We start from the raw sequence: 25,975 nt of genomic DNA on the forward strand, positions 1-25,975 counted from the left end.
CGACTGCTTTCTTTACGAAAACCATCAAAAAATCCTCGATCCTAATTTTGATACATACATACATATATATATATATATATATATATATATATATATATATATATATATATATATGTATAGACGTAGCATTATTCATTTTTTATTACAAACGAAATTAATGGCCGATTGACGCACTTGTTCGTTTGATTTTATTCCTGCGAAGATCTTGCATTACATATTAAATAACTTTTCAAAGATAAAGAAAACATGAATTAAATTGAATTAAACTGGAAAAAAAGTGAAATATAAGGAGCAGACAGTTGAGGAACGAATATTATACGAATATGATTTACCGTTCGCGGTCGATAATTTAATTTTTATAATTTTATTCCTTACTTTTTACTCTTACATTCAAAGCTGATAATCGATAATTATACATTATGAATTGGTTTTAAGCGATTCCTTGGAACGCTGGCCGCTACTGAATTCTCGTATGAAATTTAGTTAATGTTAATTGAAAATTATAGCTAGATAACACATGAAATTCCATTGATATTCGATCGGGGAAATAACAGTCTTTCGTGTACGATAAAAAAAGAATATTCATTCCCGGTTTTCTGACAAATGCGATGAGAGTAGGTGTTTTTTCAAGTCACCCATATTTTTTGGCTTTACCGAACACTCGTGGCATTTTAATTCTTTATTTAAATATTTTTGTGCCATCGTAGGACTTATCTTTTTAAGTTCCCCGTTTTCTTTCAGTTGTTTACATAATTCTGTAAAGAAAATACGTTTAGCAAATCCGTTTAGCAAATTCGTTGAAGCGATAGCGATAGCTTCGATTTACCTTTCGAAGAAATAAAGAACGGCGTCGTGAAACTATTCCAATGATGCTTCGTTTTTAAACATGGACTGTTAAAATCCGTACTAATCACATGTAAATGCATTCTTTGCATACTTGGCAAAGCATGATACCCGATACTGCAAATATAAAGAAATATTAGCTACAGAATATGATAGAGTTATGGAGCATAGTTATAGAATAATTTTTCATTTGACTTTTCTCATACAGGAACTTGTGTCCAGAATGTTTTTTAGTTAGTTCTTTCGCAACATCGTCCATATGCCGTAGAAGATTCTCATGATTCTTTTGGATCTTCCAAACTGTAGAGATGTTTTCTTTCGGTAAAACTAAATAATGGAATCTTGCTTTTGGATATTTATCTTTAATAACAACTATGCTATCGTCCTCGATGACTTTAAGAGTTGGATCTTTCATAGAATCGAGTAAGCCTAACGACCAATGATTCTTTTTTGGTAAATTAGCTTTTAGGCCTTTGCTTAAATTCTTTTTACGATTCATTATTTCTTCCGTCGTTCTATCAATAAAAGTCGATTTATCATTCTATATACGTACGTTCATAATACGTTTGTTAAGAAGCTGGAAAAAAAGAGATAATATTTAACACGTTAATAGCGTGAGTAAAAGATATAGGTTAAGAAAAATATAATAAAATACGCAAGTTTTTCGTTTCGAAAAATTCGAACGTAAAGTTACAAGCAAGGACATTAGATTTTTAGGTTATAATAGAAATGACGAAAAGAGAAGCAATTTTCTTACCATCGTATGGCGAATAGAATCAAGATCGGTCTATGCACGGATATTTCAGCTAAGATAATCCATCTATTTGAAGAATCACATGGTGGATATAACAATAATTTTTCAGATTCAAGCGAAATCTAAGATATATGTACGTATACGAGAGAGAGAAACATATATATCTACGTATAGTAGAGAAATGATCAGAAATGGTGCGTTTCGAAGCTTTCGTATGGATGGTATATAAGTGCGGCGAGTTCAAAGATTTTCCTTTGATTCTTTAACGATTACAACGTAATCGAGAAGAAAATGTTTTCTCATCGTTGTGAAATTGATCAAAACGATACGTTAAATGAAAATAATTCTACGTACGGGTGTTTCGTCGATAGGTTAGGATTTTCTTGGTTAGAAAGAAATAATCGTTCGACTAATTTCATATTTATTTATTTACTCAAATGGAAGGCAATCGACAAATTTGCAACAAATAAAAATAAATAACACTCTCTCTAGCAATAATTACGTGATCGGTTACTTAAAAGTACGTTATTATAATAAATTCAAAGATACATAACAAAATCCGTATCTTTCTTTCGTATGCGCATAGAAAATATGTTTTCGCTCGATTGTATTCAGTTTTTCAATGCGACAGCAAAATTTATCATTCATGCAGCATCCTCTCGTTTACTCGTTCGATCTTTCTTTCGGTCTTTCTCTGTTTACCTTGCTTTCTCTCTCTCTCTCTCTCTCTCTCTCTCTCTCTCTCTCTCTTGCGCGCGCGCGCGCGCACATACAAGCACACACGCGCGCTATACAACACGTTCTCTCATTCGCGCACTCCCTCATTTCACTTATCTCTATAGCAAGCAAATGTCTGTACACAATCGTTCATACATTTATATTTTTTCGCTCACGCTTTTATTTTCTCTTTTGTCTACGTACGACGCACGTACGACAAATACGAAGAGATTCACGTACGCTTTAATGCGGACTACCAGATTCGCACAGCCTGACAAAATTAATCGATCATCGGATAGATTCATGATTAACGATTCGAAATTGAATTGAATTAATTATTTATACAGAATAAGGATCAACGCATTGAGAAAGGAAAAAAAAGAAAGTAATGCTCGCCGCTTATTTATCAAGAGTCATCGTTCGTTCCTTCTTCTTCACTGTATTTTCCGTCCCAACACGAAAAGAATCATTCTCGCTCGTTCGAATAGGCCTTGCGAAGTAACGAATGATGATATAGCGCGACGATAGTGACGAGACGATTATGACGATTGCAATGATCGTTACACATAAGTAAATATACATATACGCGATGGCAAGGGAAATTTGGCACATTCAACTTTACGTTATTCACCAATACCATGTTCCATTTGCCTCGCAAGAAAAGAAGAATTTGGTCGTGCGGTAAATTTAAATGCAAAAAAATGTAATCTAAACTTCCTGATGTGACGCTATTGTCGGTAACGTCCGCTACGAAAGAAGAGAAATATCAACCAAATGAAATCAGTTTGACGATTATTAGTTAAATGCACTGATTATATTATAGTTTAATGGCGTAATCGCCACTTCATCGATCTCAAAATCGCGCGGCGATTCGAAAAAAAAAAAAAAAAAAAAGAAAAAAAAATTAATGATAAAGCTTCTATGCACTTTTATTTTTCTTTCTTTTCTTTTGGACTTTTTTCTTTCGTTCTTTTTTTTCTCCTATCCAACGCTTTTGCTTTCATATCCAACGCAGATAACGCGGAACATGGCGATGGTTCGAGGATCTCTGGATTGGAGCGAATCATTGGAATGTTAGCTGTTCTCCGTTACACGGTGGCAACGACATTTACTAGTGCCAAGACGTATTTTTCATAGTGAATACTTTTCGTCATTCGCTCTTTCTTTTCTTTCGAATTCCCACGTATGGACCATTACTCTTTCTTTCCCTTCTCTCGCTCATTTTCAGCGTATATTTATGTATACATGTACATATGTATATGTGTATAGACATAGATAATTTTTCGTATCGAGAATATAAGGGAAGAAAGATTAAAAGCAGCGATTTTCAATTTATTATCCGATCGATGTAAAATTTGGGGTTTTCAATAACTATTAGCACCGTTAATTTATTATACTTTGATAAGATTTAAACATTCTTTTCTCAACGTACACATTCACGCCTATCGACACTCATCCACGCGTTTTTCTCGTATTACATTTTTTTCCTTTTCAAAAATCCATACACATGCATAGCAGCACCCACTCTCTCTCTCTCTCTCTCTCTCTCTCTCTCTCTCTCTCTCTCTCTCTCTCTCTCTCTCTCTCTCTCTCTCTCTCTCTCTCTTCCTCTCACACTTTCATCTTTCTCTCCGCATTACCGAGGCGAGCGGCGCGATCCCGTTGTATCTTTACGTCGTCGCCAGGAAGCTGCACTTGTCTCGGCGAGGCCAGTAGCAGTACGCTTGAGCTTTGAAAACAATTGAGAGTTATTCGACGTATTCGGTAAAAAAAACGACCTAACTTGTTTGTATATCGTGAAAATAACTCCATCGACAACGACGTTACTATCGACGAAATTATGTATAATGTCAGCCAAAGATGATTTTCTATTTGACGTACGCTATATGGTCTTATCAAGTACCTCCTATCGTGATAAGCAAGAAAGATGTCGGACTCTCTAAATCTAAGTGCTTGGAATGCGGTCTTGATCGTCCTCGTCGAAATGATAGAATCATAAAAACTGCAAGCAATTTACTTTATCCTCAATTAAAGAGGGTACTCTTAGGACTCGTGATTGGAATAATGTTTATTATTTTTATACAATGAGAAGATGCATCTAATTTCCATAACTATTGTGATAAATTGAAACGATGCGAGAAAGCAAAGCGGGATTAAGAAATTGAATGAGATAGTAAATGTGATTAATAGCACAAGCAGAGATCATACGGTAATGTATTTGGAATCAGAAAACATCATTGATGCGACTAATGAACCTCTGGCTGAACAACCCGTTGCACCTATTCTCGGAGCTTACTCTATTTCCAGAAAGATGTTTTTGATTTTTATGAAAACACCATTGATTTTCGTGAGCCAACCGAAGTTCCCAGAACGAGCTCAGGATTCGAGCTGGTACGAGAGGCCGGCAGCTTTGGGTTCGAAATCTCATTCTAGTTTGTCATGAGTGTTTAGAAACATGGAATGTCATAAAACAACAACAATCAAAGAGAAGAAAAAAATGAAAAAGGAAAAGCGAGAGAAAATATCATTTGGGAAAGAAGCTGAAGGAATCGCGCCAAGCCGCGACCTCGGTAACGGGACCATGCCCGTTGCTACTACAAAGCAATTCGTACTTTCCACATATAATATTACAGATTAAAGTATGTGTACCTTCTAACATCACATGCTCTGGCTTAGAAAATATCGCAATTGCGCCGCTAAAAGTCGACCGATTCGTGCGTTTCGAGAAACACGTTCGACTCTCAGAGACAGGGGCGCGCGTGTATATATATATATATATATACACACACATACATATATATATATATATATATACATATGTATGTATATAAGGTATTATAATTTACATATATAAGTATCTATCTAACGTATGTATACCTTTACAATTATTCATTTAATTATATTAAATTCTCGTAAATGTAATTATGCAGTTTTGTTACGATTGATTACAGTTTTTTGAGGGAGAAGGATAGGGAAAGAGTACAAACGAGAAGGACGTATAGATAGTACTTCCCGTGTCTTCTGCATTTTTTTGCACACACGCTAATTTGCGATTATTAAAACTCAAGCAACACACGACCGTAGACTGGATAGAGTACGAACTACATATCTAAAAACGTCGTAAGAAGACTCTTTGGAGAATTTTGAAAACATTCGTCTCTCGTTGTCTTTGCTTCCGCTCGTATTTAGAGCCGATATCGTTTTGAAATCGTAAAATAACCGCGTCCAATTAGCTAGAGAAACCAACTCGGTAAGGCGGTTCATTTTAATTATTTTTATCGCGATAGGATTCGTGATATCGTATGGAAGAACAACGATTATGTGCGTTGACATATTTTTTTTTGCTTTTGTTTTTTCTGTTTGTTTCTTTTTAGCGACAAAGACCGAGGAGTGTACACGCTGTAAGAAAAGATCCTCGATCGTCCACCTAAGATATGCTTCTCTCGACTTTCGATTCAGGATCGATTCACTTTAGAATCGTTCACTTATCGTTACGATCAGATATAAGTTCTTCGGCGCGAACCATTCGAGCGTATCGACAAAGTGTCAGGCTCGTTGTTCGGCCACGATTCGTTCAGAACGAATACCATGGTGACACCTACCACTCGGTACAATTTTTGCACGACATGTGCGTGTGCGTGTGCGTGTGCGTGTGCGTGTGCGTGTGTGTGTGTGTGTGTGTGTCTGTGTAGGTGGGTGGGTGGGTGTGTGTATTCGCATTACACTCGTGTCCAGACGCAATGTACGTGGTGCCAAAATTAGTAGTCCATGCCTCTTGTTCGTTAACGTTTAAGTACACAAAGTTGAGTTTCGAGAATGAATCTCGGGCTAGGTTGCAAAGTCTACTTTGTCCCACGTTAGAGAGAGTTCGGAGGACATCTTAAAGTCCGAATCTTCCATGTTAAAGAGATCGAAGGGATCCTGACTACTTGCCAGCAGCGGATCGTAAATATCCGTTGCCGAGGATAAGGATGTAACGTGTGGAACAACCGATTGTTGAATAGACATGGGCGTAGATGAGGGCGGCGACTGAGGCATCAAGGAATCCAACCAGTCGGGATCGTCCATGTCCATCGGCATGTCCGCTATATCCATAAGTTCGTTGGAAGATTCCATTTTAACTCCTAGGCCGCAGTCGAGTTGACCAAAGTCCATAGTACCCAATGTTTCCAGATCCAATCCCAGTTCCTATCAAGCAATATTTCAGTTCAGATATAGCTTCGAAATATCAATCAATTAAATAACTTAGGACGCAACCTACTTTAAGATCCAAGTTTGCGTTATCCGATGATGTGACCTCTTGCGGTGGTTGTGGATCCGGCGAGGCCTCCTGCACCGATTGAGGACTCAGTAGCATAGCTGCGTCCAAATCATTATCCGAATTCAATAGGTGCGTTCCGAACGAAGATATATCTTCTTGTTGTTGTAATTGCTGCAACGAAGTAGGTAATTGAATGGAAAAGGTTGCCAATGGTAAAGGTGGAGGCGGTGGCGGTGCCGACGCCGAAGCCGCAGTCGAACTAGACGCCGATACCGATGTCGATGCCGATGTCGACGCCGACGGACTAGGACAACCGCTTTGTGAGACCTCCATGGCCATCGGGCTGATTGGACTGATAGGACTAGCAGCCGTGAATACTAAAGATTGAGTTGGACTATCCGCTGGCGCGGTAAATACCAAATTCTGTTGGAGCTGACGATTCGGGGTGGTAGGCGTAGCCGGATCCTGTGCCGCGCTCGGTGGAAGTTCTCCGTTTTTAATGAGAATTTCCAATACATCGTCGACAACTTGACTCTTAATATGACTCTTTTGAACCGGTTCTATCTTGACCTAAACGTATAAGGAATTTTAGAGGATGCCGAATCGAAAGAAATGGTCAAATAAAATGGTAATTACTCGAAATTATACCGACCTTCAATAATTTGGCTGCCTCGTCGTATTGAGGCGGCGGTGGTTTACCATCCTCCGTGCTGCTCGCTTGCTGTTGCTGTTGTTGAGCTTGGGCTTGCGCGACTAGAGCACCGAGCAACGATCCGTTCAATTTGGCCGGTTTGGCTAGATTCAAAACAATCGCGGTAGGTATTTGAACGGTGGTACTATTCTTAGCTTGATTTTTCTTATTGTTAATTGCCGTGAGCGCTGCGGAATCTAGAATGGCAGTCGCATTGTTCGGCTGCGTCTGTAGAAAAGCAGCCAAACTGGCTTTCGCATTGAGATGCTGGAACGTCGCATGTTGTTGCTGCATTTGCTGCTGAGACTGTTGATGATTTTGCTGCTGTTGTTGTTGTTGTTGTTGCTGCTGCTGCTGTTGTTGCTGTTGTTGTTGCTGCTGTTGCTGCAGGTGTTGCAACTGTTGCAGATGTAAAGCCAATTGTTGCTGTTGCATCTTGCTCTGTATATGCTGTTGCAACACCAGCTTCTCGGCGCGAACAGTTGCCGGCTGAGTTTGTCGAATTTGTTGAAGTTGTTGTTGGGATTTATACAACTCCCGCTGCAACTCTTCTATCCGTTTCCTTTGCTCTTTGATGATATCGTCTCCTGAAACACGAACTGCATCGTAAAAACACCCACGTGTGTCGTCTTTCGAAGCCGGAGTGATATCGCCCGAGAGTCGCGGCCAAAGGCGCGCGAAGGAAAGAAATTATTGTTCCGCCGTTTGGACGAGGTAAAAGCGATGCGAGAGATAATAACGAGAGGGATACCTGGTGGGCTCGACGGATCCTCGTGTTCGCTGCCATGAGGCGAATCGGTCCGCGGGCTATTTGGCTCGTCCTTGACAATTGAGCTAGGGCTCTTTGCTTGTGAACTAGATTCGTCGGACGTCATAGGACCGGGCGTGTCCATCAATATATGGCCCATGTGCGTAACGTGAGGTCCGTTAGAGTTAGAAGTCGAATTCCCGCTTGATGACTCCGTGAACGGCTTTAGCCGTTCGATCAACTGAGGCTTAGAACCCGAAACTGGGAGATTGCGTCGTTTTAACTCGACTTTGAGATCGCTCACTGAAGAAAATAGCCAAGGAAGTTTAGAAGGAACAAATCGAAGAAGAATATTTTTTCGAGTATTTACCTTTCATGTCTTCCAACTTGCCCAAGGGCCTGAGCGGTGGTTGCTCGGATGGATTGTTCGAGGAATTCGAGGGCGCGGGACTTGGAGCATTCGCGCTGCTCCCGCTAACGCTTCCGGCATCGCTGGCACCGCTGCTTGTAAGAGACAGCGGCTTCTGCGCGGCTGGCAATATAATCTGAGGATACTACGGGAAAGAAAGAAAGAAAGAAAGAAAGAAAGAAAGAAAGAAAGAAAGAAAGAAAGAAAGAAAGAAAGAAAGAAAGAAAGAAAGAAAGAAAGAAAGAAAGAAAGAAAGTAAGAAAGAAAGAAAGGAAGAAGGAACGAGAGAAAGAAAGAAAAAGAACAAAAAAATTATTTTCCATAAGTTAATTTTTGCGCTTTCCATCGCTCGCTCGTTTCTCTGAACGAGAATTGAGTAATATTCGTAGAGAGAAAGCGTAAGTGTGACGTGTAAGTAAGCGTTCGAGCACATGCATGTCAGTAACGGACATCGTATTATCGCGTGTAGTATCGGTTCGGTATGTGTGTTGTACCTTGTGCTGCCATTCGAGCTGCCACTGAAGGAATAGTTGTTGTTGCTGCAGGAGCAGCTCGTAGCTCGTCTCGCCGGGCGGCGCCGAGCCGAGACCGGGGGGCGTAGACGAAACCGACGTCTTTTGTGCATTTGGCGGACCCTGCCACACAATTATCGCATCGCTCATTAGTCGTGGTTAATCGTTGTTAATCGTTGTTATATCTTTTCTAGACAGGCGGTCGATCGAGAACGCGCTTGGAACAGAAGCGGAACTTGTCGAAGTCGAACGTACGATGATACTTAAAGAATCATGCTCACGAGCATTAGAGGAAAAAGAGAAAGAGAGAGAGAGAGAGAGAGAGAGAGAGAGAGAGAGAGAGGGAGAGAGAGAGAGAGAGAGAGAGAGAGAGACGCCAGTGAACGTAGGCACGCACCGTTTACGAGTGATAAATGATACATCGCGAATAATCTCTCTCCGCGCTCTCATTTGCACGGCCGTATCATTCTCGACAGGGGCGCGCTTTCACGCAGGAAAGAGAACAGTACGGAAGAGGGGGAGCGCCGAATAAGAGAGCGGGCCTTCGCGCGGGACCTATCGACGCGAGGCCTCTCTCGCTCATAGGTGCAATTAGCGCTCGAATTACTCAGAGATAACGAGGTGGGCCCCTCGAGAGATCGCGAGAGTTAATCACCCGATACGATCTCCCTCTCCTTTGGTCTCCTCCTCCTCCTCCTTCTCCTCCTCCACTCCGTGTTTCGCCAGGCCACAGGAGCCGAGAGATTCACGGTTGCGTCCGTACTCGTTTTTGCCACAACTCTCTTCCAGCGTAACCTCCTCTCTTCTCCGATCTTTTCTTCCTCGCGTTCACCGTCTGCCTTTTTTTTGCTGTTGTCTCTTTTTATCTCACTCGTTGGCCACGTCGAAACGCGATTCCCCGTTAGTCGAAAACTAGTTTGTAGTAGCACGCAACGATCTTTTTGGGATACTTGGTAATTATCGCGAGCGTCTCCTCCGTACACACGTTATATAGCAGGTATATTACTTTCGGCTATAAAGCACGCGGCCATTGCGTATGACCGCATATACCTACACGCGTAAGTATATTTAAATATAAACGAGACGAGAGAGAAAAAGATGGGTTGGGAAGGTAATCTGTTCCAAACGACGAGCTCGTCGATAAAAAAGCGCGACGCACTGGTTTACCGTTCGTCGCTCGTTACTCTGATACGATTGCAATTCGCTTAAATTCGAATCGGTAGGAGGGGTCGATAAGAGCGGAGCTTTATTACTCACTTTGTACTCGTGAAACTTGATCGTACGCGTCTTAGGTTGGCTCTTGGTTTTGGATTTTTTTCTGTTCTTGTCCTTGCCCGGCGCATCGTTTCTCTGACACGCCGAGGACGCGATCGGACTCGGTTGTGGTCTAGGAGTGATGGCTGCCGGCGGTGGAGCCGGTGGCGAGGCTATCGAGATATTCGACAGAGGACTAAGGCTCGAGGTCGTCGATCCCAAGGACATGGGACTCGACGCCGGCGCCAGTGGGAGCAGCGTGCCCGATGCCCCGTTCGTTTGATTCGCCTGCCGTAGATAGAGAGAGAGAGATAGATAGATAGATAGATAGATAGATAGATAGATAGATAGATAGATAGATAGATAGAGAGAAAGAGAGAGAGAGAGAGAGAGAGAGAGAGAGAGAGAGAGAGAGAGAGAGAGAGAGAGAGAGAGAGAGAGAGACAGAGAAATATATATATATATATATATATATATATATATACATAGAGAGAGAGAGAGAGAGAGAGAGAAAGAGGAAGAGAGAGAGAGAGAGAGAGAGAGAAAATAAACGTGGAATATTCTTTCGTAATTCTTTAAAAGTTTCTCGAGAAATTTCCTTTTACCTGAGCGGACGAGTGTTGTTGAGCCTGTTGCGTCTGGTGTTGCGAGCCAACGACCGTGTTGCATAGCTCGGCAAAGGTCTGTATCGTTGGTTCCGCTCCGGACGCTTGTTGGAAAACTGGTGACGTCGAGGAGACAACGACCGCACCGCCAGTCGTGGGGATGCTGAGGGAGACCGTGACGATTCCCGCGGAGGCAGCTGCCGTTTCGAGAACGTCCGAACGCGACTCCAATTGCGGCGACGGGGCACCTTCCCCGGAACTTTGGGAGTCATCCTCGAACGTTATGTAATGATCTGGATGCTGAGGTTTCGTCACCTGTCCCTCGCACGTCGCCTTGAAGGGAATGTGTCCCTCTGAAAGAGAATAATAGACGACGTTTTCCTTTGTTTTATTATTTTTAAGAGAGATCAAGAAAATCGATCGAGCATGTCTCTCGTACTTACCTTTTACCGCCCTCTCGATGGGTTCCTCCGTATGGAGTATATTCTTTTGAATAAGTTCGAGCGGACCGGGCCTATGACTGAGCTGATCGTTCAATTGGTCGGCTAGTCTGGCCTTCTTCAGCATCCGTTGTCTCTCGGCTAGGCTCGGATCCACGTGGCCCACATCCTCGAGTATATGCTGCCTCACGAGCTCTTCTCTACCGGGTCTCTGTTGGATCTTTGCCTTCAACAGATCGCCGGTTTTCGCCCGCTCGAGTTGCTTACGTTGTTCGTGAAACGCCGGCGGAGTTTTCAGGGCTGCAGGAAAGAATAATGGAAGTTAAAGGTACGTTCGAGATTGGGAAATAGAGAGCGATAATATTTTCGGGGGTATTACGACGACGAGACTCGAAGGCGTTTAAACGCGATGTCATTTTGATGTCAACGTCAAACGTCCTCTCGCATTCTTTAGCGCCATTAACTCGCCGGATAAATGATCCCCGAAACGCTGGGCTCTGTAGGCGCGAATTCACGCGTAATACTATTTCCGTACGGTCGATGCATATGCAGCCACTTCATTACGAGGAATAAAAGAGACCATGTACCACCTACGACGAAGTCGCGCGATGTGGTAATGGAAATGTGTGTTCCTTCCGTTGGTCGCACCGTGCCTACAGCCGTGCCATGCGGCGAGCATCGCTTCTCGTCTCGTTAGTCGCTTTCGACCGATGAGCGAGAAAAATTCTAATTGCGCTTGCTATTTTTAAAAGATTTCCGTTTTTCGATAGCGCAGTCGGCGACAACGGCTGAATCGATATTTACGAATCTCTCTCGTTTCGCGCGCGCAAAGCCACGAAATAAAAATGTCAGGACGAAGTGGCCGAATATAAGAAACGTCGGACAGCTTTAATTTGACAAATAAAATGGGAGGAATACGCGTCGAGCGCGCTTAATGATTGATGCGCCAAAAAGAAAGCAGGCGAATTACGATTCGTGAACGTCTTCGCGTCTCGAGGAGTAATTCTTTATTTCGTCGGTCGTCTTGTTTATTACCGGATTCCTATGGGCCGTCCTCTTGGCGTATTCGATGCGGTAAAAAGATATTTTTGAATTCGTTCTTCGTAAAGTCTCGCGGGAACGTATTCGGGTCGGGTCTGCGTTGCGAATAAAAAATGCAGCTCGCTCGGCTCGTTAAAAAGACCGTATTTCCGCGAAGGCAGCGCATTATTTCGTGGCGTTGCGCCGGAAGTGTAGGTATAATATGGCGCCTTAAAGTCTCTTCCGAAGTCTCTTGCGAAATGAATGAACGCCGAGGGATGCGAGGATATACGGCTCCGTAATGTAACTGGTACTTGACGTATCCGAGGGTGTATTTCCATCGGCCAAGGCGATATATAGCGGCGAGTGCCATAAACGTGCGCACCGACTTCGACAGTAACAAGACCGATATTTCAGATTGTGACCTAAATAATTACCTCGGATCCTCTCTCCGTGCGCGTGCCGGTATAAACATCTCGTAAATCTATTCATCGTGGCTAGACGGGTGCGATTCTTTTACGAACAATATTCTTTCCTTCTCTTTGATCTCTTTTTCCTTTTGTTTTTCTCTTTTTTCTTTCTTTCTTTGACCCTTATCGATTTTTACCAAATGAGACAATGAACGAAATACGGGCCGTAATTGCGTGGCAATTAAAAGATCGTGCGACAATTTAAGACACTTTAGACTCGTACGTCGTGCAAGGCCCCGTTATCTCATTTCACGCTATTAGGAGGATCACGGTTAATCGCGTGGTTATCGACTCGTAAATGGATTAATCGATGCTGCCGATGAAAAAAGTAATAGTTCACTTAAGCCGTGTACAGAAGAAAAAACAAAAAAAAAAAAAAAAAAAAAAAAAAAAAAAAAAAAGAACAGGAAAAAAAAGAGTAGGGGAGGAAGGAATTCGCCGTGGGTTCGCGGGAACTGCCGGTCGTCTCGGACGGTTCGGTGATTGCGAGTTCGAGGCAAATTGCACATCTTCCTTTACGTTACGAACACCTTCGGATTTTATGAACTCTAAAGGTTCGAGATAACTCATACTTACACGGCATAATGCCCTGGGCAACCAGTTGATTTATCGGCCGCCTCAGCATGAGCTTCACCTTCAACGCTGCAACAACAAAAAAAGAAACCAAGGGAATGGATCAAGAGCGATGCGATTTTGCTATACCTCTTACATGTTAGATCTAGTTATTCCTTTTTTCTCGTTTTATCTTTGATACGCTTTCGAAAGGACGAGGACAAAAAGAGAGAATAGGTTGTTGCTCGGCGACTTGGGCAAACAGCCGCGAAACTTCAACATCGCCCGTCGAGGCTATAAAAAATCACGCGAGATCAAAGTCGATGGTTGCGTCTCTTTAACGATTAGACGCAACGTTTCTCCGTTCTGTGTTGTTTTCTTTCTTGGAGCATCGTTAAGAAAGCATCGAAACGAAAGAAATCAAGTTTGGTGAGTATCGCGGAAGGAGGAGGAAAGGTCTCGCGGTATAAAAAGATTCGCAAAGAGGGGAAATGGTATTTGGTCCGTTTAATTAAGGAGGAGCGCGCTCCTTCCTGATCAAAGAAGTCGCGGCAGGAAACTCGTACGAGGTCCTTGGAAGGATCAAAGGTCGAGAGGGAGTCCACGCGGTTGGCGCGCTCTCTCTCTCTCTCTCTCTCTCTCCCGCCCCTCTTCCCCTCGTCGGGCGGATCGCGAAGCCAGGTACAAATTAACACACAAAGGGCCCAGAGTTATAAATACGCGCGGACGACGACGCGGGCCAGATTGCATAAATTGCTTCGCTTCCTACGGGGGAAGGAGAAACAAAACCGGCGCGGTGCGGCGCGGCGGCAGCGAACGACCGCGCGCAATCTGAATTCAAAGCAGCACCGTGCAGAAATCCAAAGCGAAACGCTTGGTTTGCCTCGCTTCGCCCTCTTCGACCGCTTTCGAAGAAGCAACCGTGGAGACTACTAGAAGAAGAAAAATCTCTCTGATTGCTCCCTCCGCTGTATACCGACCTTAGGCCCTATCTAGACCCGTATGTATGCGCATATGTACGTGTCCTTAGGTTCTTGCGTCGAAAGGAATGCGCTGGAAACTCTCGTCGTTAAATACCGACGAAACTTGAAAGAACAAATACTCGAGAGAGAGAGAGAGAGAGAGAGAGAGAGAGAGAGAGAGAGAGAGAGAGAGAGAGCTCTAAAGATTGCTCGTAGAGATCGATCGTCCCACGATTGATTTCTTACGATCACGCGGAGAGATTGCTTTATCTCTTAACGAGCCGCTTCAATCGACATTCGGTTTATCGATCCTAGAAATCGCGCGAAAGAGGAAGGTTCTTCGATGCATAGAATATTCAGGGTTCATTAACGCGCCGTGCTTCCGACGTGTTGGGCTTATTAAAAATTCGCCAAACGTAAAGGGACACGAAATAAGTTTCGCCACGCGAGCGGAGCGATATTTGATACAGCTATATCTGGACGTACTCGCGACGGTGTACGAGATAGATGCAGAGGGAGGAGCAGAGACAGAGAGAGAGAGAGAGAGAGAGAGAGAGAGAGTGGATGCGCCATGGCTCAGAAGAGACAGATGCTAACGACCAGAGCGACACGAGCTACTAAGAAATGCGTAGGACCGAATGCCGCGTCGATCCTTCTCGCGCAAAGACACACGTGCGCAACTATGCACGTGCACGGTTTTCCTGCTGCCTACCTGGTGGCAACTTAAGTTACGACTTTCTAACTTTAAAGATAGCAATCAGCGCGCTCCTCGAATACCAACTAAGATTTTAGATTTTAATCGTGCTCGCTTCACTAATCACTCCCTTTTTCTTTCTCGAGTAGATTACAGTTCCCAATATGTGCGCGAAACGATACCAACGACGATTGCTTCTCACGCGTACAACCGTGCACAATTTATCCGGCTTTCGATTGTCAAAACTTCTCTTACATAGTCTTTTTTTCTTTTTCCTTTGTTTTGTTTTGTTTTTTTTTTTTTTTGTTTTTTTGTTCTTTTTGGAGAAAGAAACCCCTCCTGTAATGAGAAAATCAAGACAATGGAGAAAGACGGGACGCTATACGATTCGACGAAGGCGTATCTACATACCATAGTTGTACGTTGCGCATAGTTGCCTCGTGTGTGATACTGGGAGTCATGTCTCGCGATCTTGGCGAAAACGACACGGTGGTCCGACGTATTCCAAATTCTTCCAATGTTTCGCATATTTTCGAAGATTTTATTCACGTTGAAGGAAGAGATCGAAGCGCGTGAATATTTTCTTTAATAAACAACGAGCGTGGATTGGAGAGGAGTAATTTTAGAACTTGGAGACACTTTGAGAAAATTCGAGATACCTTAGGAAGGATTACTTTCGAACCTTTAGATCGGCGCCAATGGAACCGCATGGACGGGAGAATTCAAAGATACTCGAAGATACTCCGAAGACACGCGTGCCGCGCTCCATAAGTATCTACGCAATGCATAGAATGCAAATTTACGCGGCGCATTCCTGCCAAGTGAATCCCCCCAAGCGCATTGTACACCACCTTCGCCACCTCCGTCGTCGTTTTAAACGCCGCAAACGCCAGCGCAGACTTTTTACGAAAGCTCGATCTGCCCTCACCGTTCCTCTCTCACAGCTTCTAGCGAGACTAAGGCGAGAAAAAAAAATTTCAAGTATTTTTTGAAAGATAGAAAAACGACGCTCGTTTCCGAAACTTGTCGCACATTTTACGAGCATCCGTTTTCTCGCGCGTGCTTTGCTTTACGAACGCGGAAGGGTGGAGGAGGTCGGTGGGAGATAAATCAACGCGAGCGGAATCCTCGCGCCCGGCGTTAAAGTGTTAAGGAGTTCCGGAAGAGACCGCCGGATTCCTTCGCGGTCCCATAAATATTGCACTCGACTCCGACGACGATTGGTACCATTTTGACCCCAATTTTCAAACTTCTCGTTTCTCGCTTTATCTTACAAATCGTTCTCGCGTTCCAGGACCTCCAGGAAAGTGGAAAATTTGTCGACCGTCGTTGTGTGGGGCCTATCGCGTTCGATACATTTTCTTCGTTTTAATGACATATCATCGAGTTATAACGTGACATAAATCAAGAGGTGAGAGCACGTACTTTCGCAACACCCTGTAGAAGATGGAAATCGGGCAAACGCGAAATAGAAAGGCCACGACGACGTAAGCCGTAAGCATAAGACACATTTACGTCGGTACGAATCGCGGGGGTGATCCAATAATACGCCAGCTTTGGGTATAAATAAAGCTTCTAGGCCCGGAGATTACGAAAAGGAGAGATAGAGATGGAGAGATCTCGTCTACTCTCGCCACTTCACTCGTCCCCTCCCTCGCCTCTCTCTCTCTCTCTCTCTCTCTCTCTCTCTCTCTGCTCTACCCTGTAATTCTTCTCTCGTTTTATGGTTCTCGATCTTCCTTCCACTTTTACTACTCCTTCTAGTCGAGCCGACTGGACGCGTGACATTTTTCAAAATAGATACTCGCGACCTCGCGTCTCTTCCTCCATCTCCGACTCATTCTTTTTCGTCGCGTTACGCCCACGCGTTTGTCGAAAGCTTTCTCATAAATACGAACGAATCGAGGAACGTTCCATAAGCAGCGATCTAATCTATCAAACGGCAGTTGGCAAAAATAAGTGACGCTGCTTTTCCGTATTTTTCCAGAAAGAAACTTTTTGAGGACGATCCGGAGAAGTCGGCGAGGAACAATTTGATTTACATCTCTCGCTGCCGCGTTTTATGCGTCACGAGGGAGAAGAATCTTTTCTTAGACGTCCATTAGCCTTAGACAATATTACGGTAATAATAACAGGGCTTGGAAATATGAGAGCGAGGGAACGTATAGCGACAATGTGTATCCGACTTTTCATTTCTAATTCACGACGTTGACAAAGAAAATGATGGAAAAAGACAAAAACAAAACAAAACAAAACAAAACAAAACAAAAAAAAAGAAGCGAGGAAAAGAAAAAAAAGAACCGATTCATCCCGAAGAGTATATCGATCGGGCGGCCCTTCCACCTAATTCTAATTCGTAGCTAATTCGTACGAACGAGGGAGGAGTGTCGTTTTATCGTCGATTTATGAGATCGTGAAGGAAATATAAAAATAAACGAAAAGACAATCGTTGTAGCTTCTTCGACGTTGCGTGCGAACTCTCTTTGAGAAAGAAAATAATTAAAACGTCAGATTTATCGCGGATGAAAGAGCGATTCGCTTTAAAATAACGAGTCAAGCCACGGAGATAATTGTCGGCTCTAAGGCAGCCACGCTAATTAGAATTCGCGGCCGTTCGTCGTGAATTTACCGTCGCGGTCTGAATTTTTCAAGCGCATTTCCCGCCATTGTCTTTCGATTAGCTCATACGCGATTCGCCGGAGTATAATAGCGTCGATCAAAGCTCGTTTGTCGTCAACGTTTCGACTTTTTAAATTAACGCGACGATATTTTGGTTAATATTCTCTCGAGATATTTCTAAGATCGATTGTGCGTGATGTTCGCTTATAGGAGCGAGGGCACGTGTGTGCGCGCATGGTTCCCGCCGACTCTCCTTACGTAGATATATTAGTGCGACGTGAACGTAATAAAGGCGCGTTAGCACGCTCCGCCTACCGGTTACGCCTTCTAATCGATACGAACACTTGTCTTTCTTAACGGTTTCCCTCCTCCACCACCTCCCCCGCTCCGTCAGGAAAAGAAGGACGATAGTTCTCCTAGAGGAATTAGATCGAGTCCTTCGAATTTTTTTCGAAATAAAGACAGACTATGGATCCCGATCGTTCGGATTATTCTCTCGTCGGAGGCGAGCGTGCGACGTTTACTCGTATACGAAATCTAAAAATATAATCGATGTCGCAATCTTCGTTTACAACTAATTTTATCGGAGGCTTGGAAACGGCTAAAACTCAGTCGGCGAGTGCGCGACCGTCAGGGAGGAGTACGCCTGACGATCATAAATCCTGCTCGCGAGGATTCTGACTTATCTCGATTCGTGCCACCCCTTCGCTCTCTCTCTCCCCCGCGTCGCTTGATTTTTTTCCTTTTACTTTTCTACGGCACTCTCTTCTTCGAGCGCGTGCGAGCCAAAGGAGAGGGAGGAGGAATCGTCGGTATTTTTAATCTTTCGCTCGGCGCGAGGGCAGGACGTTGCCTTTGGGGAGCAAGCTGAGGCAACGCGTGCATCGCCTTCTCCCTCCCTCCCACTACTACCACCATCACCATCTTCTTCTTCTTCTTCTTCTTCTTCTTCTTCTTCTTCGTTTCATTTCAAACTACTACTCCTCCTTCCGTGGCTTCTTCTCGACGAGGAAAAAATGAGGTTAATAACACCAAAATCTATTTATTTAGCGGGAATAAATCACCGCGAGGTTTACGAGCGAACGTATATTACGCAAATCGAGACGTTATATCAATCGGCGCGGCAACTTTTCCTTTCCTTTTCCTTGTTTCTTCTTCTCCTTCTTACGAGTTTTTTCCAGGACGGGTGGCTTCGCGAATCTTCTTCGTTTCTTTTCGTTCGCCCGATTTGCCTCTTTTCGAGATTTGCCTCTCCGCTCGGTTTTTCTCAGTGAATCCGAACTTTTGCTGGATTTAATGCGCGATCGTTTCTCGGAAATTCCCGGAGATATTCGCGTGTGTTCGTCGAATGACGAATAAGAGCTTCGAGACCCTAACACGCTTTACCACTTTATAACGTTTCGTCGACGAGAGACTATTTATTGGAGATTCGACGAAAGGAGGAAACGTGTCGCGCATCCTTTTTCTCGTTTACGAGCGACGAAAGGTACTCGGTGGAATCAGGAGGTTCGAAATATATATCTTTATATCTTCTTTCTCGAGGAGGAAACGACGTTTAAAAAGTTGCGCGGAACTCGCTAAAGGCGATTACAATAGAAAGCGAATAATCTACGTGTCGTCGGTCTGCTTGGCCGACCTGTGTTATGGTAATTACTACACGTGTTCGCTCCCGTATATATTGGCATTGTTTCAAAGCTTATTCCGGGTATCATCGTCGTTTCGACCATCTCCTTGTACTCGATCGAATCGCTTCTTTTTTTTTACGTAGGTAACACCTGCCATCGGCCGTAACGTCGGATAAAATGTCGCGCGGAGAAAGTTCGTCGTCTGGCGGCATTTTGGCATATTAATTAGTTATGGGATGACGCGAGAAAATAAACGAAAGCTCTCATCTGTGAAATGCCCATCTTACCGAGCGCGACCGTCGAACTTTTACTCGAGCGAGTTTTAACAAGTCCTTCGAAATAATTTATCTCGCCTCGGAAGAGCTGTAAGTGAGTCGTAAGGGGGAGGGTGCGGGAAGGGATACTCGGAAAAAAACTGTAATTAATGTATTTTCGAGAGTACATCTCTCTCTCTCTCTCTCTCTCTCTCTCTCTCTCTCTCGCTCGCTCGCTCGCTCGCTCGCTCCTATCCTATAGGCGTTCTAAAGAGCCGCCATCGAAAGTAGAAAAAAATTCAATTCATAAAAGCACCGTCCCATGTATCATACACACCCACGCGTCTATTTAGTCTCCGTCCTCTATCTCGGTTTCTCGAGGGAATAGAAGGGGCGCGAGAAGCGCAGCCGTATCCCTCCCGGTACACTCTCTCTCCTCCGGTATCCCTCCAGGTGAAACCGTTTCCTGTGTCGCAAGCCGCGTCTTTCATTCCTGAAGGGTCTTTCCTGCGTCGACCTCTCCATCTCTCTCTCTCTCTCGCTTGCTCGGTCGCGTGCGCGCGCGAACGACCTTTTCTTTCTCTCACGGCATAGTAATATATCTGGGCCGCGTGGGCGGGCCACGTGGGTTTGACAGCTTAGCCCACGGAAACTGGTTACACCCACGAGCAGGCGCGCACGCCAGGGAGAGAGAAAGAGAAAAGTTACATCGAGTTTGATAGAGGCACACGTCAGGTACGCACGGAGAACAACAACGCAACCGACGAAGCGTACTTTCCGTGCGCGCTTGCTGCTTCCGCCGAGATATAGATTTTTGTTTAGAAAAAAAAAAAAAAAAAAAAAAAAAAAAAAAAAAAAAAATGCGGAAAAATGGCATACGAGAAGCGCGTGGCCAAGCTACCGCGTCTAATAAATATAAAACGTGCGCATTCGTTTATTTTTGTTCTTCTTGCGTTTTCAAGCGCACCTCTTCTTTCTCCCGTCTCCACCTTTCACAGCGCCTTTTCCATCGTATTCCTTTCGAGTTCTGGGAGGAGCGTGCGTCGCGTCTCTTTCGCGAACAATTAATCGTAACTCCCCGACTCGTCCCTTCAACCCCCTTTCTTTCTCCTTTTTTTCTTCTTTGCTGAAATCGAGGAACGAGGTAGAAGCGATGGTAAGGACGGTAGTTCGCGGGTTGCCCTTTCCAAAAATGGAATTGGTTTCGTCGGTCACGATACGATCTCGCTCGCGCGCGCGCTACTCGAGCTGTGCAGAAAAACGCCATAACTTGGTATCGTATATGGAGGCAATGCACAGGTGCATGCCACCGTGTTCTCTGCACGCTCTTCCCCCACCAAGGTTCGCTCGTTCCACGGTCTTACCCGCCCCATTCTACTTCCACCCCTTCTTCTTCGTCCCTTGACTCGATCGAACGTGCGCGTAGAATGTCAATTGTTTCTCTCTCTCTCTCTCTCTCTCTCTCTCTCTCTCTCTCTCTCTCTCTTCGTTTGCACTTTGCTTCGTACTTTTGTCCCACTTTTTCTCCATTTTTCCCCCGCTCTTTCTCTTCCTCTCTCTCTCTCTCTCTCTCTCTCTCTCTGTTTTTTCACGATGCAACATGGTTGCGATACTCGAGAGATTTTCTCTCCTTCTCCCTCATCCAAGATCTCCCTTTTCCTTTCTCTCTCTCTCCCTCTTTCTTCAGTTTATCCGTCCTCTTCCCGAGATTGCGTTAGCCGATCGGCGAGTATCAGAGAGACAAATGTCTCTCTTTCTCTCTATCTTTCCTTCGCTTCTCTCTTCGTTATCTTGCCATCCGTCTTCGTCCTCGTCGATCTCTTGCCAAAGGCGAGTGGTAACGAGTTCGGTAAAAAATAATTAGTATGTCCCGTCCGAGAGTCGGTGCTTCTAGAAATAGACCGGTCCGCATAATCATCCGTCGATTCCGAGACCGCTTTGGAAACCTGGCGGGCGGCTTTACCTCTCTACGAGACTTTACCGCCCGTTTCTCGTGAGGACGACGACGGGAGAACCGCATGAGAGTTACTCCCTCCGAGAGAGAGAGAGAGAGAGAGAGAGAGAGGAGAGGTGCGTGGCATCGCGATTCGACGCGAACGTGAATTACGATGTGATTTTATGACTCAACGATACGTAGGATCGCGTCTTCGTAATTTTGAAACTCGTACCTTCCTTCTTTCCTTTCTATCCTTTATTTTCTCGATAGAGATGATAAAAATTGAAAGGAAAATTTAAACGACGAAACAATGGGTCAGAGGTAATCGTTTGGAAGGAGGAATCGTTAGGAGATACGGTACCTTGGCCAACGTAGGTGCGAGAGACTAACAGGAACCGAAAGACGTGCGCGTGCGCCAGCAGCGAGCGAGTCGCGTGCGAGAGCCAAGCCGGTGAGAGTTGAATTTATGAATGAACGAACGAACGGACGGACGAAGGGCGAGCGTGGGCTCGCCCACGCGCTCTATCATAATCGGTACCTCCGGCCTAGTCACGAGCGCCTCGCCGAGAACTCGTCGAGAGTCAAGATTGCGCGAGCGAACGAACAACGATTCGTTGCTATAGCTAAAACTACGACTATCTTAAAGATACATCTTGCTCTTTTCGAAACTTTTGAAAGGGTTCAATGCATTTGGATGACTTCTCTCAACGAAACTTCCCTTCTTTCGAACGACGACGAAAGGAACCTTTCATAACTTTAAATCTTTCTACCTACCGAGAATAGAGCGAACGTCGAAGAATTATATCGAGAAGCATTCGATAAAAGTCGGTCGGCCGAGAGCTCGTACGTTCGTCATCTTAACGCGCGCACGTTACGAGAATGAATAATCCATGGAGCGAAGAGTGGTGGCCGAAGGCAATGTATGTACGTCCCACACAAGTATTTCAGGTGTTTCGACTAACGAGCGATTTGCATGGAACAACGAGGACGTTCGAACAACGACGAACGAACCAGTTCTCGAGCCGCCAAAGGACTCCTTCGTAATGCTTTGGATTCTGAGAAAAAGGAAAGAGAGAGAGAGAGAGAGAGAGAGAGAGAGAGAGAGAGAGAGAGACCATTTACCCATTTTGAGAAGTTCGATTCCTCAAAAAGTTGTCGGCACGAACGTGACGTAAGAGGATTGCGGCTCGAGTCCTGACGTCGCGAAGGAGGACGAGCGCGCATAAGCTTTTCTTTTTTACATTAATTAGTTATCAAGCATAAAAAGGCCGGCTCTTGCACGTACCATGTAAATGATCTCTAACGCGATGTTAATGAGGGGGGAGCGCGAAGCGTGTAATAACACGAAATACATTGTCCTCGGTACGACGTACGATTCATTATGCATTATGCGGTTGCACCATTAATATATCGGGATGCTGGAGGCTTCGACGTATCGTATATCATTGGCCAAATTTTTCTTCGTTCGGTTTATTGCGCGTACCTTATAATCGCGTTTATTGGACATTATATCGTCGTATATTACTTCGCGCATCGCGCGTGCCATAAAGCGACGACGTTTAAAACAAATTGAAATAATAAAAGACGTGAGGTCTTAAGGGGGGTTGCGGGGCTTTGATGGAGAAGAGAGTAAAAGTCGTTTGCATAATAGCGCCGAGCAATGTAGGTAGGTCCATCGAAAAACTCGTCGCTCCTGGATACGTACTTGAATCATTATCTAAGGTGTTCATTCGGAAGCTGCATATGAAATCTCCAATGACAATGACGTCGGACTTGATCAACGTCTGTCGCGACGAGATAAACTATCGACTTTATCGATTCTCTGCCTTTTCTTCTTCTCTTTTTTTCTCTTTTCCTTTCTTTTTATTATAATGGCTAATTAATTAACTAGCCAAGTAGAAATAAATAACGACTAATAACAATGTCACTGGATATTAACGACTATGCGAGCATATTTTTAAAGCGGCACCCGATCAACAAAGCGACGAACGGTCGGTCGAATGAAAATCCTTGTTTACCTTTGTCACGTTTGATGCGTCTGCAAATGGCGCACATGCGTCGGCCGCAGTGCTGCCTCTCGGGCTTCTGTTCGGTGTCCAGGGTGACCATCTTTTTGATAATTTTGATCGGTCAAGAGTACAACGAGCGAGAAACAAAATAAACGATATGCCTGATCGTCCGGACGATTCGCAAAGTTGTTCTTTCCTTGTACTTTTTATACTCGCACTATACTTGCTTCGATTCGAAGAAGGATATCTCGATCCGGTGACTTTCCGGCTCTCACGAGAGACGAATTCATTCCGTTCGAACACGATGTTGCTTCGAGCGTTAACACGGACTCGAAGGGATAATCCTCTTGTCTCGACGTTCCTGTCGTCCTCGTCGTCGAGGAGAAAAAATCGATCCTTTCGATCCACCCCTGGGGACGAAGATCGACGCTCCTGCGATTAGCGGGTCCTGTAAGTCGACGGCTCGTCAGATCTCTATCTCCTCGATCTCTCGAATACGCGATATATGCGTCTCGCAACCTCGTAGAAATTATCGAAATATATGGTCATGAATTTGCTCATGTGCGAGGACGTCGACGACACTTTATTCATCGATACATCCAACAAGATCTTCTTCCTAAGCTCGCTGCTTGATCGTTCGAGGGGACTCTTTCGTTGAATGTAACGTATGAACTTAACTAGGAGTCCTATCGCGAGTGATCGCGTCTGTCATTAACCGTCGATTGTTAGCCTTTAAACAATCGTTTTTCGTGACGTAACGCTTTCACTCGGCTTCTTGGTCGCGCAGACTCCGCTTGGAATTTCACACGGGTTTTCTCCTCCGGCTGAATTTAAGTTCGTATGCACGAGAATTGATTTCACCTTTACTTCGTTAATTGCAACGGGACGCGTCATAAATCACGTTTACGTTTATTCGATTTCGTACGTTTTGACTTCGGCGCGCCACGGCATTGCGCGAGACTGCACGGCCGGCCGGCACCGCACGGCACCGAACGGCTCGCGACATAGGCGCGACGCAATTTCGAAGGAATGAAGATTTCTACGGGTCTCTCCCGGCTCTCGATATAAATGACGATTTTTATTCCGGCAGATCTTATCGATTTCGCCCGTCGAATCTGTCCTACCGAAGACGCGCGAAAATGATTTCCCTTTTTTCAAGTTGAATCGAGCTCAATTCGATTTTAATCCTCGAGATTCTTGCCCGCTCCTCCTACTAACACTCCGAAGCCGATCTTGCTTTATCCTAGAGGTAATTAGCCAAGAAGAACTAGTCGTGGGCAGTCGACGTTGATAATCGTCCGAAATGAGACTCGCTCTTTCTCTTTCTCGCTTGTCTCTCTAACGCCAGCAATTCGTTCGCTTTCTTCGCGTCGTCGCGTGGGCGATGCTTCTTCTTTCCTCGTGCATAAATTACCTCGGATTTCTTGCCACGAGCGTGGAAAGAGCCGACTTTCGAAAATCCTACGAGAAAAAGAGAGGGAGGAGACGGGGGAAGGAAAATCGAAGAAACGATTTTGTAAATCGATCCCTCGTGAACGAGAACGTTCTCGTTTCCTACTCTTCTTCTCAGCGTGAGATTTCTTTTTTTATTCTTTTTTTTCTTTTTTCTCTCTCTCTCTCTCTTTTTTTTTTTCTTTTTTTTTTTTTTCTGTACTCTCGCTGCACCGATCGTCGAATTTACGATTACAAGAGCGACGAAGTCGCGGACAGAAAGTACCGAGTCACTCGACTCGTCCGCAAAACCGGTACAAACTTGCGAAGCTTATTTCGGTACGGTCGGGTTCCTGCAGAAAGGATTAAATCATTCGTCCCGTTTAAGACCGATACGAATCCGTAAAGTTTATTTCAATACCGTGGCCCCTTATTGTTGATGCAAATGAATGGACTATGGTCCATCGAGATACCAGGGCCAACGGAGAAAGATAGAACGGTAGAAGAGAAAGAATACGAGGAGGGGAGGAGTACGAGTCGAGTGAAAGTTGACAAAACGTATTCTCGAGGGATCCGGTAAACGCCCACGCACGGCCATTTAATTAACACCGAAATTGCTGTACGCGCGATCGGAGATCGTACCGAACGCGCATTAAACGGCCAACCGTGCAACTCCGCGTAAATAATCATTTGCTATTTAATCATGCGCGATCTTAATTGCCATAAGCGTTTCTCAAGTGCTGCTCTCGATCGAAAAGAATTCCCTCCCGCGACGATTTTAAGATTTCCTCGGCCATCGCCACCGTTTGTCGGCTGCTTTTCGATGTTTTCGCAAGAAATCAGAGTAAAAAGTGTAATATAATTAATGCCGACGCGACGTACGCAGGATTTCTCAACGAGAACGGCCGAGTTTATCGCCGAGGTACGATATAATATTCTCGACTATAATATTCTCTACGTTCTCTCTCCCCCTTGGTGAATTTCATTTTTATCGAGGTCTCTCTTTCTCCCTTTACCTCTGCCTTCCCTTTACCATCCCTCCCCCCTATCTCCCCCCCCGCCCCTGCCGCGATTACAGTGTAGAGACATTAAGCCGCTCTTTATCACGAGAAACGTTGTTATAATTAACTTTTTGGAAACGTCTCTTCGCTTTAATCGAGCACGTACCG

General features: G+C 44.5%; 2 protein-coding genes across 18 annotated transcripts in view; both read right to left on the reverse strand.

Moving 5' to 3' along the window:
- Nucleotides 1-141: 141 nt before the first annotated feature.
- On the reverse strand, nucleotides 142-1,864 carry LOC124954081 (aprataxin-like). Its single transcript, XM_047506432.1, has 4 exons — nucleotides 1,601-1,864; nucleotides 1,050-1,420; nucleotides 827-960; nucleotides 142-755 (listed from the first exon to the last, which is right to left on the reverse strand). Exons 2-4 carry the CDS (start codon nucleotides 1,340-1,342, stop codon nucleotides 583-585), a joined length of 600 nt encoding a protein of 199 aa, XP_047362388.1. The 5' UTR covers nucleotides 1,343-1,420; nucleotides 1,601-1,864; the 3' UTR covers nucleotides 142-582.
- Nucleotides 1,865-2,007: 143 nt separating this feature from the next.
- LOC124953951 (DNA N6-methyl adenine demethylase) overlaps nucleotides 2,008-25,975 on the reverse strand; it is a 186,644-nt gene continuing 162,676 nt past the window's right edge. For 11 of the 17 annotated variants that reach the window (XM_047506184.1, XM_047506150.1, XM_047506176.1 and 8 more), the window contains 10 exons: nucleotides 13,301-13,366; nucleotides 11,238-11,534; nucleotides 10,795-11,147; nucleotides 10,193-10,477; nucleotides 8,918-9,058; nucleotides 8,385-8,568; nucleotides 8,018-8,317; nucleotides 7,228-7,853; nucleotides 6,576-7,145; nucleotides 2,008-6,502 (listed from right to left, as the gene is read on the reverse strand). In XM_047506184.1, the coding sequence (XP_047362140.1) occupies nucleotides 6,143-6,502; nucleotides 6,576-7,145; nucleotides 7,228-7,853; nucleotides 8,018-8,317; nucleotides 8,385-8,568; nucleotides 8,918-9,058; nucleotides 10,193-10,477; nucleotides 10,795-11,147; nucleotides 11,238-11,534; nucleotides 13,301-13,366 (3,182 nt within the window). In that variant the 3' untranslated portion in view covers nucleotides 2,008-6,142. Of the gene's footprint in view, nucleotides 6,503-6,575; nucleotides 7,146-7,227; nucleotides 7,854-8,017; nucleotides 8,318-8,384; nucleotides 8,569-8,917; nucleotides 9,059-10,192; nucleotides 10,478-10,794; nucleotides 11,148-11,237; nucleotides 11,535-13,300; nucleotides 13,367-23,384; nucleotides 25,830-25,975 lie in introns of those variants that run through there. The other 6 variants (XM_047506077.1, XM_047506111.1, XM_047506103.1 and 3 more) reach the window with 6 other exon arrangements.

This window comes from Vespa velutina, chromosome 1, assembly GCF_912470025.1.
Source record: "Vespa velutina chromosome 1, iVesVel2.1, whole genome shotgun sequence".
Taxonomy (NCBI): Eukaryota; Metazoa; Arthropoda; class Insecta; order Hymenoptera; family Vespidae; genus Vespa; species Vespa velutina.